This window comes from Pygoscelis adeliae, unplaced genomic scaffold, assembly GCF_000699105.1.
Source record: "Pygoscelis adeliae isolate BGI_AS28 unplaced genomic scaffold, ASM69910v1 Scaffold389, whole genome shotgun sequence".
Lineage (NCBI taxonomy): Eukaryota > Metazoa > Chordata > Aves > Sphenisciformes > Spheniscidae > Pygoscelis > Pygoscelis adeliae.
The window spans coordinates 192,943-220,498 of record NW_008825568.1 but is presented as its reverse complement, the minus strand read 5'-3'; the positions used below and the strand labels follow the sequence as shown (position 1 = coordinate 220,498).

The 27,556-nt window shown below is 37.4% G+C and overlaps 1 protein-coding gene across 1 annotated transcript; it reads right to left on the bottom strand.

Moving 5' to 3' along the window:
- Positions 1-42: 42 nt before the first annotated feature.
- ATP6V0D2 (ATPase, H+ transporting, lysosomal 38kDa, V0 subunit d2) lies at positions 43-21,027 on the bottom strand. Its single transcript, XM_009332519.1, has 8 exons — positions 20,832-21,027; positions 12,789-12,960; positions 10,722-10,900; positions 7,901-7,980; positions 5,952-6,029; positions 2,457-2,633; positions 1,008-1,085; positions 43-486 (listed from the first exon to the last, which is right to left on the bottom strand). The coding sequence occupies exons 1-8, from the start codon at positions 20,959-20,961 to the stop codon at positions 325-327; spliced, it is 1,056 nt and encodes a 351-aa protein (XP_009330794.1). The 5' UTR covers positions 20,962-21,027; the 3' UTR covers positions 43-324.
- Between the last annotated feature and the right edge of the window lie 6,529 nt (positions 21,028-27,556).

The following is a 27,556-nucleotide window of genomic DNA, read 5'->3' as shown; positions in this document are numbered from 1 at the left end:
GTCATTGATAGAAAGCTTGCTTCCACAAAAGAGAAAGAATATGTATGTAAGACCTTGCAGGGAGTTTTTATTGATCAATTAAATTCAAATGGGCACAGTGGGAAACAAATCTACCAATAGAAACTATGAATAAGCCCATTAATATTTCTGTATAAAGTACTTATATCTCTAATTACATTACTTTTTCTTACACTGCTGTATATAAGGAGGATCAGTAATACAATTTAAAACATCTGATAACAGAGTTAACTTTTGAAATAAGATTTTTCTTTTCTGTGAAATAATGCATCTTTTCAGGTATTGTAGGATTATAAATTCTCAGATTTAGAAAATTGGAATGTAGTTGTTAATTTTGGTTCTGTGTCTCTGAGAAATGCATTCAGCAATCCATACAATATTCCTGCATTCTTGTTCCTTTAACTTTACATAGGCATAAAACACTCCAAAATGAAACTGGTTGTTGAACGCAAGCACATTCAGCTTTACCTGTAGAAAAGGTGAAACAAGTGTTATGATAAAATATTAAAGGCGGCAAACATGATTTTTATATGGTAGCTTTTATGACCAAGATTTCTATGTGACTTTGCAACCATGACTATATTTAGGAGTCTCTTGAGTATAAATATAATTGAAATGTCATCTCTGGATTAGTTTTGGCAATAGACTACAGCAACATTACAGGTAAGTAAAGGACAGTGGTGAAATACCTTCTTCAGTAGACTATTCAAAAGAAATTTCATTAAGCGGTTTATATGAGATGGCTTTTGGACAGGCTATCAGGGTTGACAGTTCTATAGCTAGTCTTCAGAAGAATGTCCTGGGATTTATTTTAGAAGGTAAATCCTTCTATTTTAATTCAGCCACATGTTGACAGCCATAGAAATACTGTGTTCTTCAATACAAAGCTGAATGATGCAGAATCAAAAGCCTAGTACCTCATTCTTGTTTTAAATGTTTTTCCAGGTGGATAACATTCATTTTGATATTTTAAGGTTAGAAGCTCTTACCTCATGCTCAAAAAATGCGTCTTCCAGTGTCTTTTCTCTAGTGCCACTCCCTACACCTTCAAACACAGCCTTGTATTCCTAAAAGCACAGACAACCACCCAATGGAAACAAAGTACTTTTACGTTCTGTGCAGCACAGATACCTTACATTACTTTATTTATTAATCTACGTTAAGTAATCTTTCTGTATAGAAGAACTCATGTATAGATTACAGTTCTACATAAATCAAAAGTTAAAAGCATATAGTCAGCAAAAGAAAGAAAAATCACATTTGTTCTTGTATTTCTTACTGTCATTTCCTACAACTTAAAATAATTTACTGAAGGCACTAAAAGAGGCTTATTGTAGAATGACACATGACCTTTCACTCCTTTGGACAGAGAGCACTCAATGTCTTGTACAAATAGTATCCATCAGAGCCAGAGCTGAAAATGGAGCCAAAACCCTGAACTCTGATCCTCACATCGCTGCTCATTTTATTTCCAGTAGTCAGCTGGATTTGCTTTATCTGTGTTAATATTGTGTCTAAATCCATTAGTCTGATATGTCATCCTGGAATGTTCTGCACAGATTTATTTGACTTCATTTCTTATGTGTTACATTTCTGTGTAATTTGCTTCTCTGTGTATTCTTTTTGTTTTTCCTATAAAGTAGCAGTGCAGTATAGGTCTAGTGCAATGGTTCCCAAATTCATCTAAATATCCCACCATCACATGAATAGACTTGCTCTGTACCACGTTGACATGGTGACACATGCTTCTAACATTCTGCTTATGCACAGGAACAGATGTGCATCTCCAGCTTTGTTTCTTCTGTAGAAAAAGCAGTAGACCACACATCATTTTGTTTGGTCTACCTACTTGAAGGTAGCTTAAAAATTATAGGTAGTCAGAGTACCACAGTTAATTCTTACAGCAAGTGTTGCATATTGGTTCATCTTTAATAACGGCACTAGTCGCATCGGTGTTAACAACTTCATCTACTTCTTTGATTCAATCAGTGATTTAGAGAAGGGCATTTTTATGGCACACTAGCAATAAATCAGGTTTGCACTCATCTGTGACATGAATTGTTTGGTCAGCTCATTTTAAAATGACACATGCTTTTGCTCCAAAATCTTGGAGGCAGCAACTGTGAAGTGAAACTCAATTTGGGGAGGGTTAATGAAGTAGGAAGAGTTTTGTTTACTAGAATGTGATTGGGACTTATTTAAACGTCACTGTAAGAGGAACTTTGTATTGCACTAAGGTAATAATATATCTTATGTCTTCATATCAAGGGCCTTTGATTCCATATACTTCTTTATGGGATCTTTTGTATCTTTGCTAATTTTTTTCTCTCTCAAAAATGCTTTTAACTTACGTGAATACTCTTTAAAATTTTGCTGACATCAAGAGAAGTTAAGTATTTGTACTTTGGCTTTTTGTTTTAAGAAATTAGATTACATACTGCATAGTAATCTGCAACACACTTCACTTGCTCGTAGTCATCTGCATTGGCCAACAGGTGTAAGCCTTCTGGATACAGTTTTCCACAGGTTGGGTACAGCTTCTCTCGGTCATCTTTACTCAGCTCAGTGCCAAATGAATTAATGGTGATGATAAAGGCACGTCTGTCTGCCTCAAACTTAATATGCAAAACAAAGAATAAAGAGGTGTTATTAGAGATCGCATTCTAAATTAAAGTGGAGATATGGGGTTTTTTTCAGTAAGCTAAACTATGGAAACTTAAAAAAAAAAAGTGGACTTCAGAGCATTAGAAACATACCTTATTTTAAAAATTGTAGATCCTTATTTGCAAATACTTGTTAAATTTTAACTAGAAAAATCAAACAGTTTTGCAAGCACAGCTTTTATTCTGTGATTTTTGTACTGAAAATATCATCTCTGCTACTTCCTCGTTTCCCTACTTAGTTACCCAGATGTTGACAATAAAAAATCTCCTCACGCACCCTTCTGAAGTTATGAAATAATACTCTTATAAATAATAATAATAATAATACAGGAAATGACCAAGAATCAATAGCACTGTTCTGGGGTAACTCAGAGTGCTGTTGAGAGTAAAGGTTGAAAGGAAATTCTGGGGAAAAAAAAGAAGTTTCTGAATGCACATATTTCAAACTATACTTTAATAAGGTGGAGGGGGCTGTTTACTTGCCAAGTTAAAGTTTTCAAGTATTTCAAATAAGTTAATTTTTAACGCATAGAATCAAAGGCTATATTTCTTCTGCCACGTTTAGATGCCTGTAGTATCTGTATTTTCCCTGCAGCAGTAGACTGAGAGTCATTCTAATGTCTAGATCTCAGATTGTTCTTTTGTACAAGGCAAAATTTCACTTACCATTCTTACAATATGAATTAAAAATGTAATGGTAAATAAAAATAATCTTACTCAGTTCTGCCTGATTTAAATCTATTTGTCTGTCTTGAGATCTAAATTGACTATGGTTTTATTTCTTTCCTTTATTACTTACTTTCTTGTAAGAACAGCAGAGGCCTTGCTAATTGCAGGGATTATGCAGGAAAATGTTCCAAGTTAAGCATATACAGTATACGCACATTTTAGGCAGCTTGCAAAATTTCTTATGCTCTGAATTTTTGAACAGTTTTAAGCAGAAAGGTACTCTTTTCTGTTGAATAATAAGACTGCAGTTGCAACACAGTTCTACAACTTTAGCAGTTAAGCACATATTCATAGATCTTACTCCTGTGTACTGGAACACACTGTAACAGGGACCCAGCTACCCTCTGGCACTGACTTCAGAGTAAGGAAAATGAATAAACAATAGAGAAATAATGAGAAGAAAATAAGTGTGCTTGAAAAGACTTCTAGCTAATGAATAACAGGGCCAAATTTCACTTGCCTTATTAATACAAACAGGCATATCAGCCCTAGTGAAACTGTTTTGGAAGGACAAATGCTTTGGTTTTTTAACTTGTTAGAGCCACGTAGAATCGAGCTGTTAGATTTGTAATATTTTATTGGGAAAAAAGCATGCTCAGATGCAATTGCAACTAATGCTAGCAGGTTTGGGGCCTAGCTCTGTGGCTCCCGGTTTGAGAAAATTTGCAGGACCAGTCCCAACCACACAGACCTCTCAGTTCATCAAATTATTGGCGCATGAGGTTCTCCATAGTGAGTAAGGCCATGAGGCAGTTATTTGGTGACCTGGGCCATTTGATTGCTGCAGGCAGAGGTGGAGTCACAGGATGACCATTTCCTAAGTGCTTTACTATCCATATGGGAAACTGAAGTAACGTGTCTGCTACTTGAAAATTAGCATGGGGCCCTAATAACAGGCACAGGACTAGCTGCAGTGCAGTCCTGCAGTTTCTTGCCAGATGCAGGGTTAAACATGCCACATTTGTTGTCCATGGTGGAAGAGGGATCATCAGTACTTTTAATGTGGAAGGTTGGCACCGTGACTGGTGGTCAAGGAGTTCAGGAGCTAAATACCTCAGCCTCATTCTGATAGGGTCAGGTTGGTAGTCTTACATATAAGATTACAGAATAAATAGCAACTATTCTTTTGAATAATTAAACTTTGGCTTTTTGTGAATTCAACCATTAGCAATCTGCTCTATGTGTGTCTTCAGATTATTAGAATGTTATAGAAAAGGAAATCTACAGAAAAGTTTATCCTCCTAGCTGATTGACATTAGATAGGGATTTTAAAGATGCTTATCACAGACCAAACTTATACAACTGGTATAAAGAGAGTTTTACAACATGCTTAAACTAATGTTGGTAAGTAACCTGCTCTCAGCATGAATTTCTAGCTAAAAATGAACTTTCTGAAAAATCTGAATCAACTGTGGAAAATGTCTTTACCTCTGCCAGCCAATCTCTTGATTTTTATTTTTCAGAAAAGAATACTCAAAATACTTAATTTCTGGTCAATTTAACTTGATTAAGAATATTTTCTTTAGAACATAAACTGAAACGTTATGACCTAGTTAAATAAAATATGAAATTGCATTCCCTTTGAGGACATTGCTTCTTAAGATTTCATTTAGGCTCATTCTACCTTCAGGGGTGAGCTCCCAGGGTTATCATCTCTCTCCTATAATGCAAACTTTTAGTGTGATGTCATCAGAGCTCAGTGAATTTTGTTCAGTCAGTTTCTAGAGTGTAAGTTTTGCTTATCCAGAAAAAAAGACTCCTGGAAGCAAATAGGTGATCTGGCTCTCAAACGCTGCAAAGAACTGTGATAAACTATGTGACAAAAAAAATGGAGCTCAATGCTGAGAACTCAATTTTAGGAATTTCTGCATCTTTTATTACAATAACAGATATAAAAATATCATTCACTATGCTGCAGGTATCCTTTGGGGAGGAGGACATTAGGAATTTTGTATGTATGCCATGGAAAAAATAAATATTAAACTTTTCTGAGTTGAGACAAAAATAACACATGTAATGTTGGACTTTTCTGTATAACCCTAGTTCCAAAGGTCACTCAACTCTAACTTGAACCATTAATTTTAATAGAAGAGTAAACAAACATAATAGTGCCATGAAGCTTAAAGAATATTGATTAGTAAATATACAGTAATGCCAGACCTTAGCTATCCCAAATTTAATTTTGAGCTAGGAGGTGTAAGAATAATCCAATTTTTTGGGTTTTCTACATAATACAGAAAAATGTTAAGGGGCAACAGTTTGAGATTAGTGAACCATTTATTCTGTTCTGCTCTCTGTTATAGAAAAATATTAACTGAAGCTAACTCCTCCCTGGTAATGGACTAGCTGCTTCTCTAGTCAAGAGGTAAAAGTCATCCTAGAGTAAAGTCTTCATTACATCTTAGAAAAACAGTTATTCAGAGGAGAAGCAAACATTTGACAAATAACTTTGCAAATGGAGAAGGAACAGGAAAAACAGAGTAACCTAATTACGAAAACATTATGGAGTACTTTCATGAACGAAGACTGAATATTTCTTACCTCAAGAATAGGTCTCATGATTTCTGCTGTAGTACCACCTTGTTTTTCACAAAACTTATAGAATGCCTCAAGATAAGACTACATGAAAGAAGAAGAGAAATATTTTAAATGCTACGTAAGACCTGGACCAGTACAGCACATAGTCATAAACCTCATTTTTAAATACTTGCTTTAACTTTGATAATTCTACTTAGGAATTTAAATTCAAGTATGTGTTTAATTACTTTGCTGGACTGAAAGTTGAAATATTAAAATGCAAATGTCTTGTTATTACAATATGGGTTCAAATGTTTTTTAAAATTGTTATAGGACAAATATTATGTTTTCTTTGCTCTCTAAAGAAGGAACTTCTTGAGCTTCATTGAGCTTCCACTGCATAATAAGCAGATGGCTGAAGGAAACTCTGCATTTGTAGTGTGGAGGAGGGGATTTGGGAATGTGCCACGGCTGTTGGGCCAGCACTATGAGGATACACAAACTAATCCCTACTGCTCTACCCTAAACCCTGGATTAGGACAGAACAGCGAACAAAGCTTCTGTAATACTGGTCTGCCGGGCGCTCTGGTCTATTAAGGTTTCTGGCCTTCGCACACATTTCAAAATACCTGTGCAGGAAGGACCCTAAATATCTCAGAGATGCTGTTCCCCCTGCCTCTCCATCCCCCAAAATACTATCTTGGGGAATGTTTATGTTATCAAAATGCATTTGCTGCAACTTCACACAATCTTGTTAAAAGAAGCTGTCACTAACTATGCAATTAAGTGAATTTTAAGTAGAGACATTTCAAGGGGGATCTGCTGCATGGGATTATGCATTAGGTTCTCTATAGTGCTATCTGATAGTAGAACTGAAACATAATTGATCACGTTGACAGCTGAAGCAGAGGGGACAGGATATATTAATAATTTAGAAGTGTTTGTAGAATGATCCCCCTGATACTTAGAAGAGTGAGAAGAAAAACCAAAAAAATAGATTTAATAAGTGTAAATGTATGGTTATCCACACAGGTTATAAGAATCAAATCTGTGTGTTATCAAATGGAAAAAGAGTGTCTAGTTTAGTAGTACTGTGAAAGAATTAAAATACTTGGGCATAACTGATGTTGTTTTGAATGAGAGGAAGTAGCAGAAAATTTAAGAATCAAATATTGGCTTGGGAATTTATAAATATCATTTGTAAGACAAACAGAAGAATTTTTGTCTTTCCCCTTAGTGCAATCAGGTCACTGTAAGAATACTTCCTGCAGTCTGGGGCATCCACTGTGAAAAAAAGATAACAAAGAATTTGGAGAGAATGTGCCAGGAGGAACCATTAACGGAATGAAATATGTATAGCCTTTACAGAGACCATCCTAAGAATTGACCTGTGTGCTAATATTTGTAAAGTACTTTGAAAATGCAAGGCACATGTTAGATGCATATCCTTACAGCAGTGTGCTGTAGCAATGCTAAAGATAATTTAAAAAGGAAGAAAAGGATGCAAAACCCTTAAGTAAAAAAAAAAAAAAAAAAAACAAACTAGTCTCAAAGCAATTAGACCTTTTCAAATCAAATCTACCTTTTATAAATAAAAATAAATGTTAACTAAAAGCCTGTCTAGGCTCACTTAGGAGCTAACAGTTCTGTGGCATTCGGTGGATAACTGAGTTATTCATAAACAAATGGATCTGGATATTAGCCTGACACCTAAAGCATTGTCATTAATGAGATATTAAATTAGAATTTGGATGCAGACCTAAAATTTGAAAACTCTCCAAACAGTGGAGTAGAAGTGAAAGGAGCTGGATTTGATTCCTGGACTTGTCATCAACCAGGTGACCTTAGACAGCTTGCTTTATCTCACCATGCTTCTGTTTCCCCATCCATAAAACAGGGTTAATGATACTGACCTCCTTTTCTGGGACACTTTGAAAACCCCCAGGTATTATCATTATGTTGCAAGAACTTGCCTTGTACAGTTTGTTGCGCATTATTTCAATGTTCATTTCATCCAGGTCATTTTCAGACAAGCAATCTTGAAAGAAAGCAGCTGAAAGCAGAGTTTATTATATTGCAGCATAAATCTACATGCTGATCATATGCATCTCGTCTATTGCCATTCACCAATGTGTGAGTAAGGATCTGAGGTTTCTGTTGTACAAGAGTGATATAACAGAGAGGAAGAGAAATACTCTTGATTTTCCCCTTATCCTCCTACTCCCTCCTTTTTAATGAGAATCTGCTGAGAAGGGAATCAATCAGTGCCACAGCCAGAGTCCACATCTCCAGAGAGAATCAGATGAGAAATGCTCATGAAAGCCCTAATCTTCTCTGAAGTATATGGTTTGGGCATTGGGGAGATTTTCTAGTGAGGAACATGACAGATAATTTTGTCTTAAATCATGCACGTATTCCGCAACTGTTAAGGAGAATCCTCTTTCCTATTTTCCCTCTTCCTCTTTGGGTATGCCTGTAGTGGGGGAAAGGCAACAGGTTACAACTAGTAAGGAGCACAAACTTTGACCTTGACCATCTGTGCTTCCAGGTCCTCTGCAGAACTGGCTAAAGAGCAAGCTTTTGAACAGGGAGACAGACGATGAAGTTCATTTGTGCAGCTGGATTGCTTAAAAATATTGTATTCATAATCAACAAAAGTATGCCAATCCCTCACTCTTCCTAAGCTATGTCAGTGGGACAGACCAGTGCTGCCTGACAGAGAGTGTTGTCTCAGACAGTGGCAATGGGAGATGGTATTTAAAGAGAGCATGTGAGCCTGGCAGTGTTTTGTGATCTTCTCCTTTCATACTCTCTCAGCATCCAGTTATTGGATGAACAATATTAGAGCATGTATCCCTGACAGTTGCCTTTAGTATCTCTCTGTAGATCCATTGCCCGATAATTTGTCCCATCTTTTTAAAAATCTGATACTACTCTCTGCTTGTACAAACTTGTTTAGCAAAAAAAATCCAGAAATTTACTACCAGCTATGTAAAAAAAAAAAAAAAAAAAAGTTTTTTTTTACCTGTTTTAAAACTGGTTTTCTGCTGGGATTTTGTCTTCGAAAAGATTTGGTAAGCAACAGTTTGCAGCTCACTGTGGACAAACCACTGCCCTCAGGACTTCGTAAACATTGTCCATATCTCTCTTTAGCCTTGTTCTCTCCACATTGCAGTCCAGCCTTTTTAGTCTGTCCACACACGACAGCACTATCCCCTTGTTCATTTTAGCTGTCCTGCTCTGTACCTTCTCTGATTTCACTGTATGGGGTGTCGGTGCCCAAGTGTTGGCAGTTGGGGGCTGCAGGGGCAGCCTCTGTGAGGGGGGGCCGGGGCCCGTGCCGCACACAGCCGATTCCAGCTGGCTCCAGCAGACCCACGGCAGGGCACAGCTGAGCCCCTCAGCCAAGCTGGTTGTGCTTCTGGGAAAATATCTTTAAGAAAGGGCAAAAACCGCAGGTTGTAGAGAGGAGGAGGGAAAAAAATTTTGAGAAACACCAAGGTCAGAGAAGGAGGAGGAGTCGCTCCGTGGTGCTGGAGCAGGTACTCCCTGCTGCCTGTGGAAGACCTGCGCTGGAGCAGATACTCCTGACAGGAGCTGCAGCCCACGGAGAGACCACGCCAGAGCAGAGGATAAGCGTGAGGAGGAAGGAGCAGCAGAGAGAAACCACCACGTACTGACTGTAAACTCCCCCCACTCCTTGTGCCGCTCATTGCCTCTCCGAAGAGATTGAGTGTAACCTGCAGTGATAAAAAGGGGGCAAAGGAGAGGAGCCTGGAGCAAAGGAGTGGGGAAGGGGGGAGGAAAGGTGTTTTCCCTAAATGTGTAATTCTTTGTTTCTTTCTGTTTGTTTATTTCCTAATGCCTGAATCAGTAATTAAATATATTAGTATTAATAAACAGTAAATCAAGTTAATTTTCCCCAAGTTGAATCTTTTTTTGCCTGCAACAGTACTTGGTAGGTGATCTCAACCCACAAGCTCCTTCCCCCCCACCCCCATTTTCTCCCCTCATTGTGCTGGGGGTAGGGGTTGAGCGAGTGGCTGGGTGGGATGGGCTGCTGGCTGGGGCCAACCCACCACACCTTCTTGTGAAGCAGAACCCAAATCCACTCACAGCACTCCAGATGAGGGCACACAGTGGTTTCATATATGTTCAAATCCATCCAGTTCCATCTTATTCTCAGTACCCTTCCCAGCAGTGCCCCACAGCTGGTTAGTTTGTGTTTGTTCATGTTGGCTGCTGCAGCACATTGAGCGGAGTTTTATCCCAATTTCAGAATGCAACGTTCCCAAGCCTCACTCTGTTTTGCTTTTAGATTTAGTTCTTCAAAATAGGGATTTTCTCTGTGTTTGAACCATGCCCAAATCCCAAGAGGGAATCTAGGTTCTACCACAACATCTAATATTTATTAGTAACTGTCTGCTTCTTGATCCTTAGTGAGGGATAGGCAAGATTTCATCTTACTTTTTTAATTATAGATGCAGGTGTTGAAATAAAATTCTAGATGCTCTGAATCAGTGGCTACTTTGGGTATAAAAGATATCCATTACACTTCTTGAGTAGCATGTTTTCTTTGTGTCTGCTACCCAAGGTTGATATAGAAGCTGTTAATAAATGTTACTAGAAAATGTCCTGAACACCACTTCAGAAGTACTTGATCCACACTTTATGTTTTGTGTTACCAAAACACAGCATATCCAGTGGAAAACATGCCACTCCATCTGAGATATTCTTAAGAATACAGGATGAGTAGTTTCAAGAAGCAAATAAGAAATAATTTAGGGTTCCTACCTAATGGTGTGTCAACCAAAATTGCATTGAACAGCTCAGTGGGGTTTGAGGCAATGCTGACCGCTTCCATTTGCTCAAAACTCCCCAGTGGATGGCACTTGGGAACAAGTTCAGCTATGGGCCGCTGATGTAATGTGCCAGTTATTAAAAGAATTACGTTGTCAATCATGTAGCTGTATCTGTATTTGAAAGAAAAAGTAAAAGAAATGAACTTTATAATGAATTTTCCTTTGAAAATATACAAACCCAAGATTTTTGCAAATTTGTAATAATACTAAAGTCAGAAACTACCACAGTATTTGCAGGTTTGTATGTTCACTCTGTATCAATGTCTCATTTATCAAAAACAAATAGAAGTTTTTAAATAACAAGTAGGTAACACACAGTATTAATTTTAAACACGACTGAGTTTGGGAAAGAGACACTTTTAAAGAAGGAGAAACTGAAACATGAATATGATAAGCATAACAGCTGTGAAATGTAGATTCACTATAACAAGTGACAATGAGTGGTATCAAAAAGTAAATCACCCAAGCTAGCAGCTTCTCTAGTTTGGGATTTTGTTATTTCAAATACACCATCTGGACAGAGAAGCACGTGGGAATCTCAGCACTAAAACTGCAGAGTCCATGCAGATGGACCAATCTTAGGGCTTTCTTCTCACTCAGCTTTAAACATCCTCCCATGAGGAAACTAAGAACAGGTTCTCATAGATTTCTTCTTTATTGCTAAAAGTTTTCTTTTCAGTAGTTTTCTATCAGCTTCTTACTAGTTTTACTCTCAGAGAGGCTGATAAGAGTTTTGTCAGTGACTTGGAAATGTGAACGCTATTCCCTTGGGATGCTTATAACAAGGCTGCCAGTCTTCAGCTTGCATTGTTGATTCAGAACACAGCTAGAGACATATAGGGATTAATATGATCTCACCCGTAATCTGGGAGGTGGCTCAGGGACCTGGTGAAATGTAGTTCAATGATTTAATAATTGTGTTAAATATCTTAAAGTAGTGTCTCCGTTATTAAAAAACATCAGTGTGCAGAGATTGCACAAACACATGTACACATGCATGTCAATCAGTGTGAGAAAAGAACTGCCATAATTTTCATTTCACTTCTATTTCTCTAAAAAAAAGTTAAACATTGCATGCCTCAGGTCACAACTGTCCTAGGGCACTCTTTAAGATCCTGTTGATATGTTCACCTAAAACTGGTCAGCTACGCTTGACCCAAAACAAACAAACAAAAAAGAATAATGATACTTTATTTTGCTGTTATGATAAAAATACTCCTTAAAAGTAAGCTGAATAATCTAGTGTTCTTGTTTTAATATATTAAAAAGATAAGATCAAGGGGAGTAAATAGTTAGGTAAAATATCCTGCTGACATTTCACTAATCCATGTTATACTGTTATAAATCAGATCCTTGTTCTTAATGTTGTTTAAGCCATTCATTGACAAGTTTTATCTGTTTAGAACTGTATTGAGATCAGAACTTTCTCTCCATCTGGCATCGAACAGCACTTGTACTTTTTAAAAGAGCTACTAGGATCTAAGTATCGTGCTATACACAACATAAAGTTTTTCTGGCTTTAATGTTCAAATGGTATAAAAAGTATGGCAGGTGTATGATGTGTTGTCTTTCCCCCTTTAAAAAAAGTCTAGAACTTGCCACATGCCTAGGCATTAAATCACTGCCCTGTACATCATGAAATTGCTAATCTTGCATGAGTCACCCCCACAAACTTCAGTTTTGCAGGTTCTCTGACTTAAACGATGTTTGAAAATTATAACCATTTTTCTCAATCTCTACCACTCCTCCTGCCACTGTACACAGAAAAAATCTGCTTGTGTTCTTTAAAATAAGTAGTTGCAAACACAACAGCTCTTCATATATATATAGTCAGAACTTATATTAACAAATAAAGTATGTAAATGTTGCAGTATAAAAGTAATTTTGCTATTTTTGAAACTTAATAGAAATTCAAGTACAATGCATTTACACTGTTTCAACTTAGAGCTGTGTTTTTGCTTTGAGTCTATGTGGTAAGCTATGTGGTAACATTACTTACGTGATAAAATTCAGAAAAGTGGCAAGTGGTTCAAAAGCATGGTTTCTAAAGTAATGAAATTCCGTGAGTAGTTTTGCTTTCAGTTTATCATCGATGGTGGAAATAGTGAGAGGGCCAGTTTCGTTAGCCAAGAAGTTGCCATAGTCTGTAGTCTGTAGATGTAACTTCAGATCTGAAATTAGATTAAAGGAAGATCATGAGAATAAACTGTCATTATATTGTCTACAAACCAAATCAAAAAACTTTTAAAATGTTCAATTTTAACATATTTTCATATTAAGGCTCTGATCATACTCTACTGAAAAGGTTTTGCCATAGATTTCACATAGAATAAATGCATAACTACTGCAAATTTGTACTGCCTTCTACCAGTAAGACCAGCGTGCCACAGGAAAGCACAAATAATTTACACCTTTGTCAGAAGTTTCACTGGCAACTTTAGTTTCCAGCCGCACCAGGCACAATGTTAATTACTGCTGTTCCAAGCCCCTTCCCAATCAGGTTTGTTCAACGTTTTGATTTCTCTGATTTATTCAGGGCACCACTCTTGCACCATTATAATGTGTCAGTTGTTTTCTCTCCTGCATTCCTATGGACTGTTATGCATCAATAGGAATAATCCTTTAACTTTGTTAAGATCTTAAATTTTCATATGAAACATTTAAATCTCAGGTAAGACTATAATCTTATGTTATCAGGCTGCCTAAAGAAGAGGAGAGAACACATCTTGCCTGACATTCTGGGCTCCAAATGGCTTCTGCAGTGGAGCACTTGAAAGGGCACGGTTACAGTCTCTTAGCATTTCTGGTTTGGCTTTGTCTGGTTTATGGCTGCTACTACCAGATCCTAAGAAGCTGTTCCAGAAACTTGGGTTATCGTGACATGTTCTGTCTGAGCTCCTGACCTTGATAACTGAGGAAAATAAGTTGATTAGACAACAAAGTTGAAAGAAGCTTTTGTAATATCAAAGAATTCATTTGACAAATTTCCTCTGCTAGCCATTTTCCACCACGAGGCAAAAGTAAGGATTTGAATCAGTTCTTAGTGTTCAAAGCAGTTTAACATTTCCTTTTAGAAAAGCCCCTGCTATATTGCATAATTATGTTCAAAGGCTATATTAAAACTACTGTAAATTATAGACTGGGATAATGTTATATGGTTTGGACATTCATAATGATTAGATTTCCAGATAAAATCTGAAGTAGTATTTTGGGAAAAGGACAGCAACACTCCCACTGACTGAAAAAAGGTGTACCTGTAAGGGAAGTTAATATGCAGTTAGCAAGGTGTGCATTTATCGGTATAGTAGCTACTCTTTTTTTTTTCTCTTTCCCCATGTTTATACTTTCTTCGTGTGCAATAAGGTTGCCTACACTGAGACTTAAAGCAAAAAACTAGCACATTGCAAATTCAAACTCCTACGTCTAGCACTCTAACTTACTGAGATAGATAACCCTCAGAGTTTTCTATGCAGTTTAGCTGCCACTCGAGCTCATTTTAGCAATTACATCAACAGACTCTTGGATGGACAGCCTTACTCAGCTAGCTCTCTGGAACTGTTAGCATTTCTCTAGCTCTTCCTGCAATAGACTGAACTTATGCTAGCAATGTAAACTAATTGCTTCTTAAAATTATATAGGTTGTCACAAAGCTGTTGACAGAAGGCGGCAGGGGAAATTGGTCTTTCAATGGTCAGAGCCAGATACTAGGAAATAGTCATAGTTTCAGTACAGGCTTCCATGTAGGAAGAAGAAAGAGAATCCAAATATGAAAAAAGAAAACCACTTAATTCAAGAAAGAGAGAAAGGTAAGAAAGATTAAGAGATGAATAAAAATGCTGAATTATGCCCAGAAATGAGTCTAAATATGTGAGACCAACTTTTAAAAAAATCACTAATATTTTCATATCACATCTACATTTCTTGTGAAAACCAATTTTTGCTTTCTCTTTTTATTGCAAAGAAGGTAAAAATACCTGGCATACGGTGGGATTAGATAATGCTACTGTATTACATGCAGAGAGCTGAATTCCAGCTTTCCTCAATTCCTTTTCAGATCAACCACTGATATCTACCCTGAGTCACACTCTGTAAATGCATTCCGAACACAGTGGTTTTCAGAGGTTTAGTTCCTAAAGCAGACTGCAAAACCCAAATATCAGCCTCAAGTACTGACCATTCTGAAGTGTGTTTAACACCATCATGAGATGAACAGAAACCAACCCCAAAGGGTTGACAATAGTTTGACAAGACTGTGTTACCTTCCTCAGTTCTCTTATTGACTGAGTGGCTTCAAAATCCATGCCCTAACGTAAGGCATGAAAAATATTAGCTATAACACATTAAATAGCCCCACCTGGCTCTCAAAAGCTATGGATGAAATACTATGCACAGGAATATTGGATTTATGGCCCTGTCACTTCCACAGCCTGCTTTAGAGAAGTATTTCTTCTAAACAGTTTAATAAATGCCAGCATGCATACTGTATGTAAGAAACAATATTCAACCCTATCTCATGGCCTTGGCCAAAACATTTGAGAAAATAGTCGTCCACAAGCTCCAATACCATATAATATCAATCAGGAATGTCATAATCAGAGTTCACACCATGACAGAGTTCAGTGCAGCTCAGAGACTGCTCTGCTGGTCTTAAATGATATTCTCTTGGTTGTTGGCATAAATAAGACCTGGGGACTAACACAGTCAGATGCTTGTACTAGTAACGCGACCTGATGACCTGGCAGAAGTAGATGGCTGAGCATTACAGGGGCTTCAGACACTCGTGTTCACCAAAACTTTTTAGTGATGCTGCTCCTTTTCTCAGGGGCTCTTGGAGACCTACACAAGACCCTGGGCTTTTCAGCATGTCCACCAGATCCCTAGGAAAGAAAATTCCTGTATTTCAGCTGTCAGTACTATTGCTATCCATCTGCATCATATATTTCCTCATAAAATTATATGCAGGAAAATCATATGTAGGAAATGTATGACTTTAAATAATGGGATTTTAAATCACACGATTTTACTCACAGTTGAACAGCAACCAAACAACAGTATGTCTAAAGGGAATTAATGCACAGATGGAGACTAGTTTAAGATGAATGCAGTTAAGACAGGAATGATGCTGATCAGAAAGAAGGAATATTGCAAGAACTTGAACAAAGCATTAACCTGGTCTCTTGGCATCAAGCAGCTGGAGTCTTGTCTGACTCCTCACTTTGATAGCCAACTACCCCCAGTTTTCAGTTACAGCCACCAGATGCTGGTGTGTCCTGGCTCTGGCAAGTTGTCCTGGTTTTGGCAGGGATAGAGTTAATTTCCTTCCTAGTAGCTGGTACAGTGCTGTGCTTTGGATTTAGGATGGGAACAAAATTGATAAGGCACCGATGTTTTAGTTGTTGCTAGGTAATGCTTACACTGGCCAAGGACTTTCTAGTTTTCCATGCTCTACCGACTGAGAAGGCTGCAGCTGCACAAGAAGCTGGGAGGGGGCACAGCCAAACTGGCCAAAGGGACATTCCATACCATGTGACGTCATGCTCAGTACATAAACTGGGGGAAGCTGGCCCCGGGGGCCGCTGCTCAGGGACTGGCTGGGCATCTGTCGGCGGGTGGTGAGCAATTGCACTGTGCATCACTTGCTTTGTGTATTATTACTATTATCATATTATTATCATTATCATTTTATTTCAATTATTAAACTGTTTTTATCTCAACCCACGAGTTTTTCTCACTTGTGCTTTTCCAATTCTCTCCCCCATCCCATCGGGGGGGAGGGGGGAGTGAGCGACCGGCTGCGTGGTGCTTAGTTGCCAACTGAGGTTAAACCACGACACAAGTTAAGTGAACTTATTTCAGTGATGTTGGTGGGAGCAGAGCTGGGCTGTTTGTCCTTCTGTGACCTAGTCTCCCATCTAGAAAGCAGCAGTCTTTCCATCACAGAAGGAAGCAAAGAAAGAATAGAGCACTGAATTTAACGCCCCCACATATTCTACTTCAAAGACTGTCAGCAGGGTTCTTCTGAGGATCCCATTCCCCTGAAACAGATGATGACATAGGGCCAAATTAGTAGCATGCCGTGTTGCAGAGGTTTCAGCCAGTGTGGCAGCCCACAGGTAGCTCCATGGAAATTATGATAATGCAAACAAGCCCAAAAGGATGTCTAAGTTAAGCTGAAGGCCTCTCCTCCTCTCTGTGTGGCCCTGCACTGAGAGGACACAGTGGTATCGTAAGTCAATTAGCATCCTCCTTTTTTTCTTTCCCTCTCACTGTTATACTTACTCTGATTATCAAGCAGATCTAAAGCACTAACCTACAGTTTTTCTTGTGGTTCTTCTGTACCGACATTATGGTTTCCCCTCTAGAGATATCAAAATCACTTTGAAATTAAAAGATCTTTTTGATTCTATTTATGGGTTACTTGGGGTTGTTTTGATTTTGTTTCTGCTTGTTTGTTTTAGCATATTTATAATATTTTTAACTTAGGTCAGTTTTTGTGGTGTGGTGCTATGCCACAGAATGCGGAATGGGGTAAATTTATTACCTTTTAATGTGAAAACATGAACCGAAGGCACTATTGGACAAGCACAATAGTACTACTGTACAAATCCACATGATGGATCTTTTAATTGGAAACAAAATACAATGTATGCATAAAGCTCCATTTTTTACATTAGAGGTAAAGGTCTGTGTTTTTGGTGCACTCTACACTCGTGGTGCAAGTTCAATATTACAGCATCATATATATGCAGAGAAATAAGTGTATTTAGCCTCGTGTACAAATCCAATACTTCTCATATTTTCATTATAAATAATACATTTGGTAGATAACTGGTGGGAATCTGTTAGCTGTCTAAAAGAAGTAGAAAATGTTACAATGGAGAAAGAGAGGTAGCTGAATAGAGAAAAAAGGGAAGTGTTAGTGGGTAGTAGAGATGTGCTTGTAGGCGGGTTGATGAAGGCTGCTGCTTCTGTTGCTGAAATATTTTGCATTCTAAAATTGAATGAACATTAGAAAGAAGGAGGTTCAAAAATAAAAAAGTCATTGTTCTTTCTACTATAAATCTTAGAAAAGGATTTTATCTCTCTATTGTGATCTGTCCATCTGCTGCATGCTCTTAATAATGTTGAAGGTTTATATATCTCAGAAATGTTTGAAAACTACTTCCTGGTTGTAAATAGCTTTCTTGTAGCATGACTTAAAATTTAGATAGTTTTTTTTAACTATTCTTAACTTAACATGAGCACGTATTCTTCTGGGAAGGATGAGAGAAATTCTTTTATCTTGTATGTTTTTAAAAATATTTAAAGCTGTGTATTTTCATCTTATTCAGAAGTAACCAGGATTTTATGGGTTTTTTTTCTTCATGGAGCCTTTGATGACATCATTTATTGAGTTCCTCTGCAGAGCCAAGTGGAGTAAGAGCAAGGTTTAATAATTCCATCATTCTGTCTTTTGTGTCTTTTATAGATGTTTGAAGCTCTATTAGCTTTTTCTGAAGTCTGTATATTCATGGAGCAGGACTTTTTGGCTTAAACAATTATATACAATATCAAGAGTGTCTGTAGAGTCTTTAAGTTGCATAGATCACAACTGCTGGTACAAACAGGCTACAGAAACTGTTGATTTTGTCCAGCTGACATAAGGAATAGATTTCAGTTCTCAGAGTAAGTGTATACATGTGTTCTGTGTGTCTAAACTGACATTGTATGAAATGGAGAGCTGATACAGCTCTCCAGCTTATCAGCTGAAGTAGGTACATGCACTTGATCAGTTGAATAGTCTCTAGATCGCATTGACTGTACTGACAATCTCTTCTTTAACTATGAGAGGAACTTTATCCTGCTGACAGGTAAATACCTGCATGTATCTATTTAAATGTAGTTGTTTTAATATGCAAGATGAATGGCAAGCAACCTTCCCAGATTTATGTTGTTATTATATTAATAGTTTTGACAGCCTCAAAACTCCATTGTGTATGGGAATCATCAGGTTCTGCAATTCTCATTTCCCCAAATCCATTACTGCATACACAAAGCAACCAATGCTTAAAAGAGAGAGAGCTTATTATTTCTCCTTGTTTCTTTTTCAAATTAATCTAATATAATGCATTTTATAGAAATTATCTCAGTGTACAATCATAGCTTTTATTTTGGAGTCAGGGAAAGAAACTTCAGGTTCCTTTAGAAAGGTGATTTTTTTCCTGCCAAGTGTCGAGAGGTATGTCATATGATTCTTTGTGCAAGTCATCTTCATCAGGCTGTGACCAGTCTTGGCCACAGAAAACTGTTTTGGAAACTAGTGTGTGTTTTCTTTATTACTGTGGCAAAGTCACCTTGAAAAAAGCACTTAAAATTTAGATAGTTTTTTTTAACTATTCTTAACTTAACATGAGCACGTATTCTTCTGGGAAGGATGAGAGAAATTCTTTTATCTTGTATGTTTTTAAAAATATTTAAAGCTGTGTATTTTCATCTTATTCAGAAGTAACCAGGATTTTATGGGTTTTTTTTCTTCATGGAGCCTTTGATGACATCATTTATTGAGTTCCTCTGCAGAGCCAAGTGGAGTAAGAGCAAGGTTTAATAATTCCATCATTCTGTCTTTTGTGTCTTTTATAGATGTTTGAAGCTCTATTAGCTTTTTCTGAAGTCTGTATATTCATGGAGCAGGACTTTTTGGCTTAAACAATTATATACAATATCAAGAGTGTCTGTAGAGTCTTTAAGTTGCATAGATCACAACTGCTGGTACAAACAGGCTACAGAAACTGTTGATTTTGTCCAGCTGACATAAGGAATAGATTTCAGTTCTCAGAGTAAGTGTATACATGTGTTCTGTGTGTCTAAACTGACATTGTATGAAATGGAGAGCTGATACAGCTCTCCAGCTTATCAGCTGAAGTAGGTACATGCACTTGATCAGTTGAATAGTCTCTAGATCGCATTGACTGTACTGACAATCTCTTCTTTAACTATGAGAGGAACTTTATCCTGCTGACAGGTAAATACCTGCATGTATCTATTTAAATGTAGTTGTTTTAATATGCAAGATGAATGGCAAGCAACCTTCCCAGATTTATGTTGTTATTATATTAATAGTTTTGACAGCCTCAAAACTCCATTGTGTATGGGAATCATCAGGTTCTGCAATTCTCATTTCCCCAAATCCATTACTGCATACACAAAGCAACCAATGCTTAAAAGAGAGAGAGCTTATTATTTCTCCTTGTTTCTTTTTCAAATTAATCTAATATAATGCATTTTATAGAAATTATCTCAGTGTACAATCATAGCTTTTATTTTGGAGTCAGGGAAAGAAACTTCAGGTTCCTTTAGAAAGGTGATTTTTTTCCTGCCAAGTGTCGAGAGGTATGTCATATGATTCTTTGTGCAAGTCATCTTCATCAGGCTGTGACCAGTCTTGGCCACAGAAAACTGTTTTGGAAACTAGTGTGTGTTTTCTTTATTACTGTGGCAAAGTCACCTTGAAAAAAGCTTTTTTTTTTTTTTTTAATAAGCTTGAGAATAGTTCAGTTTTATCTTTGTGAAATCTAGTTTTCTCTTCCTGGTAAGTAGAATGTCCTCCACTGCCCTAAAACTCATGAAGTAATAAAGTACTAAAATGATACCTTTTATGGAGAAACTCAGAGCCAAATGGTAAGCTTTTAATAAGTTTTTGGGAACTATTTTATCCAGCTGAAATGATATGAAACTTCTATACTTGAACAGTTCTATAGCATGGTTAAAATCTGTGAGAAGGTTACCAATCTCCATAGGAACTCTGTGGATGAGATTTCCAAACCTTATCGGTAAACTAGAAAATCCCATCATCTGGATTGCATTGCAAATCACAGTCTGTACAACCCTAGGGTAATTTCTATGGAAAGCTATTAACTTAAATATGAGAACAGTTCTTCAAAGGACATCAGGGTTATCTCTGGTTGTTAAGATAAGCTCTCAATACTTCAGTCTTCTACCTTCCCTTCTTCAAAGGTCTAAGGAACAGTATTTCTTCCTAAATAGAATGAAGCAGCAGACTTACCTTCTAGTGTCTCGCACTGTGCTAAATTGACATAGTCCGCGCTTGTCAAGATCCCGGCTTTGAACCCTCGGACCAGACCCTCCAAGTAGCCATGGTCCACATTGAAGTAAAACTCTGAGTATCCCGGCATGGAGAAAAGGAGATTTAACCTCTCTGCTGGATACTTGATGGTACTGAATATCTGCCACCAACTGTTTTCCTCCTCTTTGGAAGGAGTGACAAATAGTCACTGATTTCCTGCCAGCCTATGATTGTGTTTTACCAACTGGTTTCTTCCTGTTTCTTGCTCCTAGTGTAGTTCCAGTATAGTGGATGCTTACACAACAGCCAGCCAGCAAATCCAGCTCCCTTTTGTCAGAGCCAGAAGATGAACCCATTATTGTTGAAACAGAAGCCAAAAAGGAAGTATAAGATTTAACCATTGCTTACAAGAGTGTTCTGTACTCATTGGAGAATGAGAAAGCATATTAGAAAGCTTGATAGAATTTCATTTTCCCATTACTTAAATGTATTATAAACAGGAAGTTATCTGTGAATACCTATTGGAAAAATATTTCTGCACTAAAATGGTGGGCTGTGGTAGAACATAGCCTATTCAAGGAACTTAGATGGTTTTTAGTGTCTCTGTATACCTTTTGTTTTTTAACATTTTTGTTTGCTGGAAATTTTCTGCTGCTCATCTCTATCAATAAATATGTATACGAATTATAAGATCCTTCTAATAATTACAGTGAACATTAGATCATGCCCGTAGGTGAAAGGTCTTTGAAGGGTTTGACTTTCATTAGCCTTTAAAGTGAGCATCCAGAACTTACCTCAAAACTATAGTTTGTCCAAGTTCCAACCAAATACTCTGGTTATATTCACTAAGATGTGGAAATAACTCATATTTTTCCTCTTACAAAATGAAGATTATAAAAATTAAAATCTTTATTTCAGTAATGCAGATTTAGAGCCTTTTTAGACTTCCTGATTTTGATTCAATTTAAACTCAAAACTGCTAAATCTATCAGTGACTTTTATACTGAACTGAACACTGCTGTTAAATTAACACTGCTGTTAAGTCTGCTGCCTTTTAGGTTTAGGTGCCCCAAAGCTGACAGTTCAAAGTGGCTATGCTTCTGTAATCAACACAAAAAGTCCTTTTTCTCCCTAAAATCACTAGTGTATGCAACACATGTCTAAAAACTTTGCTGGAAGGGAAAGTCTTATCGCACACTAGGTGATATTTAGATATGTAGTTAACTGGAGCTTGGGAACGTTGCAATGAGGTGTCTGAAGACTGTTGCGTGGTTGGAGGGTTAACACCAGCAGCAGAAACTATAACAGCTGTCTGCCATCCGCATCTCAACACTTAGACTCAGTTTTCAGTGCTTTGAACATGTTTGGTGTATTGTGTCTGCTGAAGACATGCGGCTTGGCTTTTCTATTGAACCCTTGCACTGAAATGTGGCTGCAGCAAGAGTTGTGAGTTGGCAGCCACGGGGACAAGGCTGTGACTATGAGACTTTCACCCCTATCCTGGGAGCTGAGAGACTGATGACAGCCTGGTACTTACCAGGTGATTCCTGTCTATACTGCCTTGCTCCTGGCCACAGCAAGGCTTTGTAGGCCATACAACGAGGCATGAGGTGCCTGGGTGTTTGCTGCCCAAGCAGCTGCCCACTGTCTCCTCTAGGAAGAAGGTCACTAGCTGGCTGGCTTCCTGGCTGGCTGGCCAGGAGCCTCCAATGAGCAAGAAGTGGCCACGAGCCACCTGGCACGCCAGGCTCAGCCAAGGGAGTAATGCTACTCACCTTGAGGGTCAAATTAAAATTGTCTCAGGCAGGTTATTACCACGCCTGTAACCGACTGCAGGGAAAATAATGACAACATTTAGTCATTTAAAAAATCACATGCTCAGATATGCAAACTGTAATTAGTTGAGAGTTCAAATGGTGCCTAGAGTATTGAAGTTTGCTCCTTGTAAATTAGGCTTCCAGTTTTAAGTTGGTCAGTTCTTAGCATTGCAGAGTTAACCCAGCTAAAGAAGAATGAGATAGATTAGGCCTATTAGACAACAGAAATAAAACGGCTCCCTCCCCCACTCAAACAATTTGGTTTTGTCTCCCAAGTCTGCATGCCAGCAGTGCTCAGAACCTCCTCGTGCAAGAAGTTGTCAGAAGAAGTTTGTTGATGATGTTTCAAAAGCCAGGGAGATTTTGCAGGATACGTGACCATTGTCAGTGCTTCCTTATTGACACATGAAGATAACCACATTTTAACTTAAACCTGCTTTTTTGTTGTTGTTGTCATCATTGTTCTAGCATGTTTTGCTCAACAGCCTCTGATATTAATTTTTTCAAGGAAAAGAAATGAGAAGAGGTAATAAGACGAGGGACTCGTTATTGTGTACACTAAGAGCAATGTTTGTTTTTAATCCACGCATCTCTAAAGTGTGTGTTACATAAACAAGTAATGTCTCGCAGCAGCTGAATTCAGGCCTCCCCCAGCTGCAATCACAGCGTATCAGAGTGTGGCACATATCCAGCTGGTGGCAGTCCAAGGTTATGCTGCCGACGAGCTTCCAAAACTTCAGACAGCAGAGGCAGTGCAGAAATGGCTTTGCAATAGGCCCTAAATTTAGTAAGGTTCGGGGTCATGTGAATACCACCTGGCAGGTGCAAATACCACCAGTGGTCATCCTCCAGTGAGAAAGTGCTACCATGAGATCCATAAATACTGTCAGGACCATCACTTGAAGTATTATCACTCAGTGAAGTTGTTTCATGAGATCGGTGTATTTTTTGGATGATTTCAGGAAATAGCAAAATCAGGCTAAAGTCTTGAGTGATTTTATCTGTTAGGGGACAAGGTCTCAGGTGATATGAGCCAGGTTAATAGACTGCATTCAACAACATCAGGAAATGCTTAGTTCTCTGATTTTTTGTTACAAGAAAAATTGATGAAAGGAGACAGCTTTAGCAGCTGTTTAGACACGATGCATATATTTAGCTAATGCACTAAATTTTTATATTAAAAAAATATATGAAAGCAAGTTCAGTATCTATTGTAATTTCTTATAATGAGTGGCTAGTACCATATGATTTCTTTAACATTTTGTAGTGGGTAAGGTTTTATTAAAGAATATAGTTCTTTATATTAATGAACTTATTTATATAGAGCTGTGAATTTGCTTTAACAAATTGCCGTGTGAGAAAATACAATATTCTCACCTGTTAAGTTTGTGGAGTGCAAAATTTGAGATCTTTTTAAAAGAATTTTTTAGCAGTGAGCTAAAAAAATACTGGTAGCATGTTTGGGAGGAGAAGTTAACGCAGGCTAAGCAGCGTTAGCAGCACAAAACTGTTCAGATCTAAGAGCAGAATTTAACCTTTGATACTGACAGTTTTTGAGAAACTGTGAAACAAAATGCACATATTATTTAACCACAAGAGGTCATCACAGCACTGCTGTAAACCCCCTTTCTTCAGTTTTTTTCACCTCCACTGAAAGAAATAAACTTGGAAAGAAATATGAAAAAGGTTCTGGCTTTTTAAATTTGTTTTCAGCTAATCTAAAGTTAACAATGAAAACCACATATAGTGACTATTTATTCAGAATCGACAAACAAAATATTTCCATTTTACCCATATTTGTGCTATATGCACAGATTTTCTCTGAGCTGCTTCTTTTTTTTTCTTTTTTTAACGGTGTTGACAGCTCCTAGCCACGAGGTTAATACTGAAGAACAAATGACAAAGAATCAGCAGAAGAGTGAGTAAGTGGTGTTATACCAGTGGAATGCTGACTAAATCACATGAATTCCAAGTTACTCTTTTTTCATTAGAAGTACTTAAAGGTGCTATATTTTTTATCTTGGAATCTCATTTAGAAGTCTATTTATAACAGCTTTAGCCAGGCAAATCTCTGCTTAAATTGTGGTTTTGCTTATCCAGAAACAAAATTCACTCAAGTCTTGACTGTGCAATTGCTTACACATATAATTAGTGTTATGTGTGCCAGATTCACTGTTATCAGTATATAGTGGTGCTTTAATGTGTGGGTGAAACAGTTTTCTTCATCTGTGTATATATTAACTCTTTGTGTTTGGATGCGGGAGATTTTTGACCTAACACTGACTCTATACTTCCCATCCTGTCAGTGGAAAATGCACCTCCCTTATTTATAAATCGGAAGTGTTTTTAAAAACATAACCTCTTCTTTCAGCTGTTTCCCCCCAAAAAAATTGATTTTTTAGATTACCTAGGTAAAAATTGTTATGAGCTGTGCACTATTCAAATTAAAACTATTCTAATTTTCTAATGCAACTTAATACTATCTTAACTGACCTAGAGGCTTTTGGAATGCAATGTTTCCAATGGGTATTTTTTGTTACATATCTTTGCACTGGCATTGAAAGACAACTACCTCAAAACACCTTAAACTTTGTAAATTCTGGAATGTTCTGCTATAAATTCCTGATGGGTGTGACCCATTCCTAAAAATCCTTCCAAAATATGATCTGTTGAAATCCGTCATTTTCTGAAATAATAGCAGAACAATTCTGATTGCGATATGTAAGCTGAGATTCAGCCTTTCTGAGGTGTTGAGTACCTGCAGCTCTTGTAAGATGAATATCAAACACAATTAGATACCCCATGGACCCTAGCACTCTAGGTAGAAGTGTGCTATCATAGGTCACAGAAGTGTAGCTTAGCTACAGCTAACACAGTTATGTTGGTCCCAGTTTCTGAGCTTTGCTGAACTGCTCTCAGCCATGAAGAAACAGCCCAAGTGCAGTTGTAGCTGTAGATGCTTAAAAAAAGGAAGTAAATGAAATAAAATAATATATATTTTCATAAAATATATGAAAATTGAGAATTCTGGTGGGCTATACCTGTATGAACACAATCCAGCTGCCATGCTTTCTAGCTATTTTTAAAGCACGGTAAAGGTGCATTCCCATGCAGATCTCATTGATAGCTAAGCCCTTATGCACAGGAGGCAATATTCTTGTGCCAACAAAAATGTTGTACCTAGCTGACACACCCAGGGCTAACCCGCCCCTCAGCCAATTTACACTGTCTTTGCTGAGAGTCTTCACAGCAATTATGCACCCCTAACTTTCCTATCACTTGATTAGCTTTTAATTGAATTTACATAAAATACATCTTTTACTCCTGTTCCTTGTTAGAAGTGTTATTTTGATATTGGGTCCACAAACATCACTCGCTGATGTTATAAAATATCAAAGAGCTTCCTTTCTCCCCTCCCTTGCCTTCAAAAGATAATCTAGCAGCTTTGTAGGTCAGCAAGCCTTCTAGATTTTTGGTCTTTGTTCAAGGAATTACATGCCAGTGTAATAAGAAGGATTTTATCAGAGACTTAAAGGGGTAAGTCTGTGGAGAGAAGCCGGGAGAAAATAATTATCAGTAGATGTAAACCTAGAGAAAAGCAGATCTGAGAGAATTAACAGAGCTCTGGAATGCTTTCAGAAGTGAAACAGGAATTTTACAAAATTTATACACTCACTTACAAAATTGGGCTACTTTGGTGTGAATAATTTGTACTTTTGGGAGCTGACATTCACATGAACTCAGCAGCCTTCTGCTCAGGACTCAAGTTCTGGCTAATTCTAATGAGGATGGCAAGAATTCAGATCCTGTGTTTATCTTTAAGACCCTTAAGCCTTTCTCTGTACAGTCGCAGTTCTTTTTTCTGTTACCTTAATTTTTAGTCTTCTTCCTGAGAAGTTTTTATGCAGGTGAGCACCCTTTTCTCTTCTTCATGGACCGGTTATTCATTAACTGTCGAAAAAATTCACAATCAACAGGTAGTATCTTCAGATTCCTTCAGGTATCATGAAGGTTTTATCCCTGATGTATCCTGAAGGCAAAATAAGGACGATAAAACTTTAAAATACGAGGTGCAAAAAACTCAATGCGAAGTGCAAATGGTCCATTACTTCCCTAAGTTACAGTCCTCTGCTGTACCAACTCCCCCACTCTGAGGACCATAACTTGAATGGTTTCATTTTCTCCATAACGATTTCTAACACAGGTACAAATTCTTACAGCTTTTTTTTTCTGATAGACCAATTCACCGTTAATATATCTTTTTGACTGTCAACTTTATCCACTTCAAAAAACAGCCAGAAGATGTACATGAATGCAGAATGTATCATTCTGTTAATGGAACATTAGGTTGATTATAGATTACAGAAGGATCCTTTATTTCTTGCTCTATAAACATAGCAGTTAAGCACTCTGAAGCAACGAACATGACTGTGAGCATACTGGTGTTACCGCATGTATCATACCAGATGTCTACTAGCTGTCTTTTTATGGCAGATAATTGCAAACATCATAAGCAGACAAAAAGGGAGTTGGAATATGTTTCTGTACTTTGAAATGGTGGTTCCTTGAAAGATAGAGTTGCAAAATATTAACTTTTGGATATAATCTAATACATTATATCAAAAAAATCTTGTTTCAGATAAAGTAGTAGCAGATATCATCAAAATTCAAGTTTAAGCATTGAACATATGGATAATCACTTTTAGTGACATAATGGTCTTTGGTGTTTCTGAGCTCCTTCAGTTCTAAATGTTGATATAAGGAATTTACTAAATGCAGAACATTCTTATTATTATGATTTGTTGTTCTCCTTTTGCTAGCTGCCACCACCACCTGTCTAAATTCATATTCCTGAAAATGGATTCCAGAAAACAGGATAAAAACTTA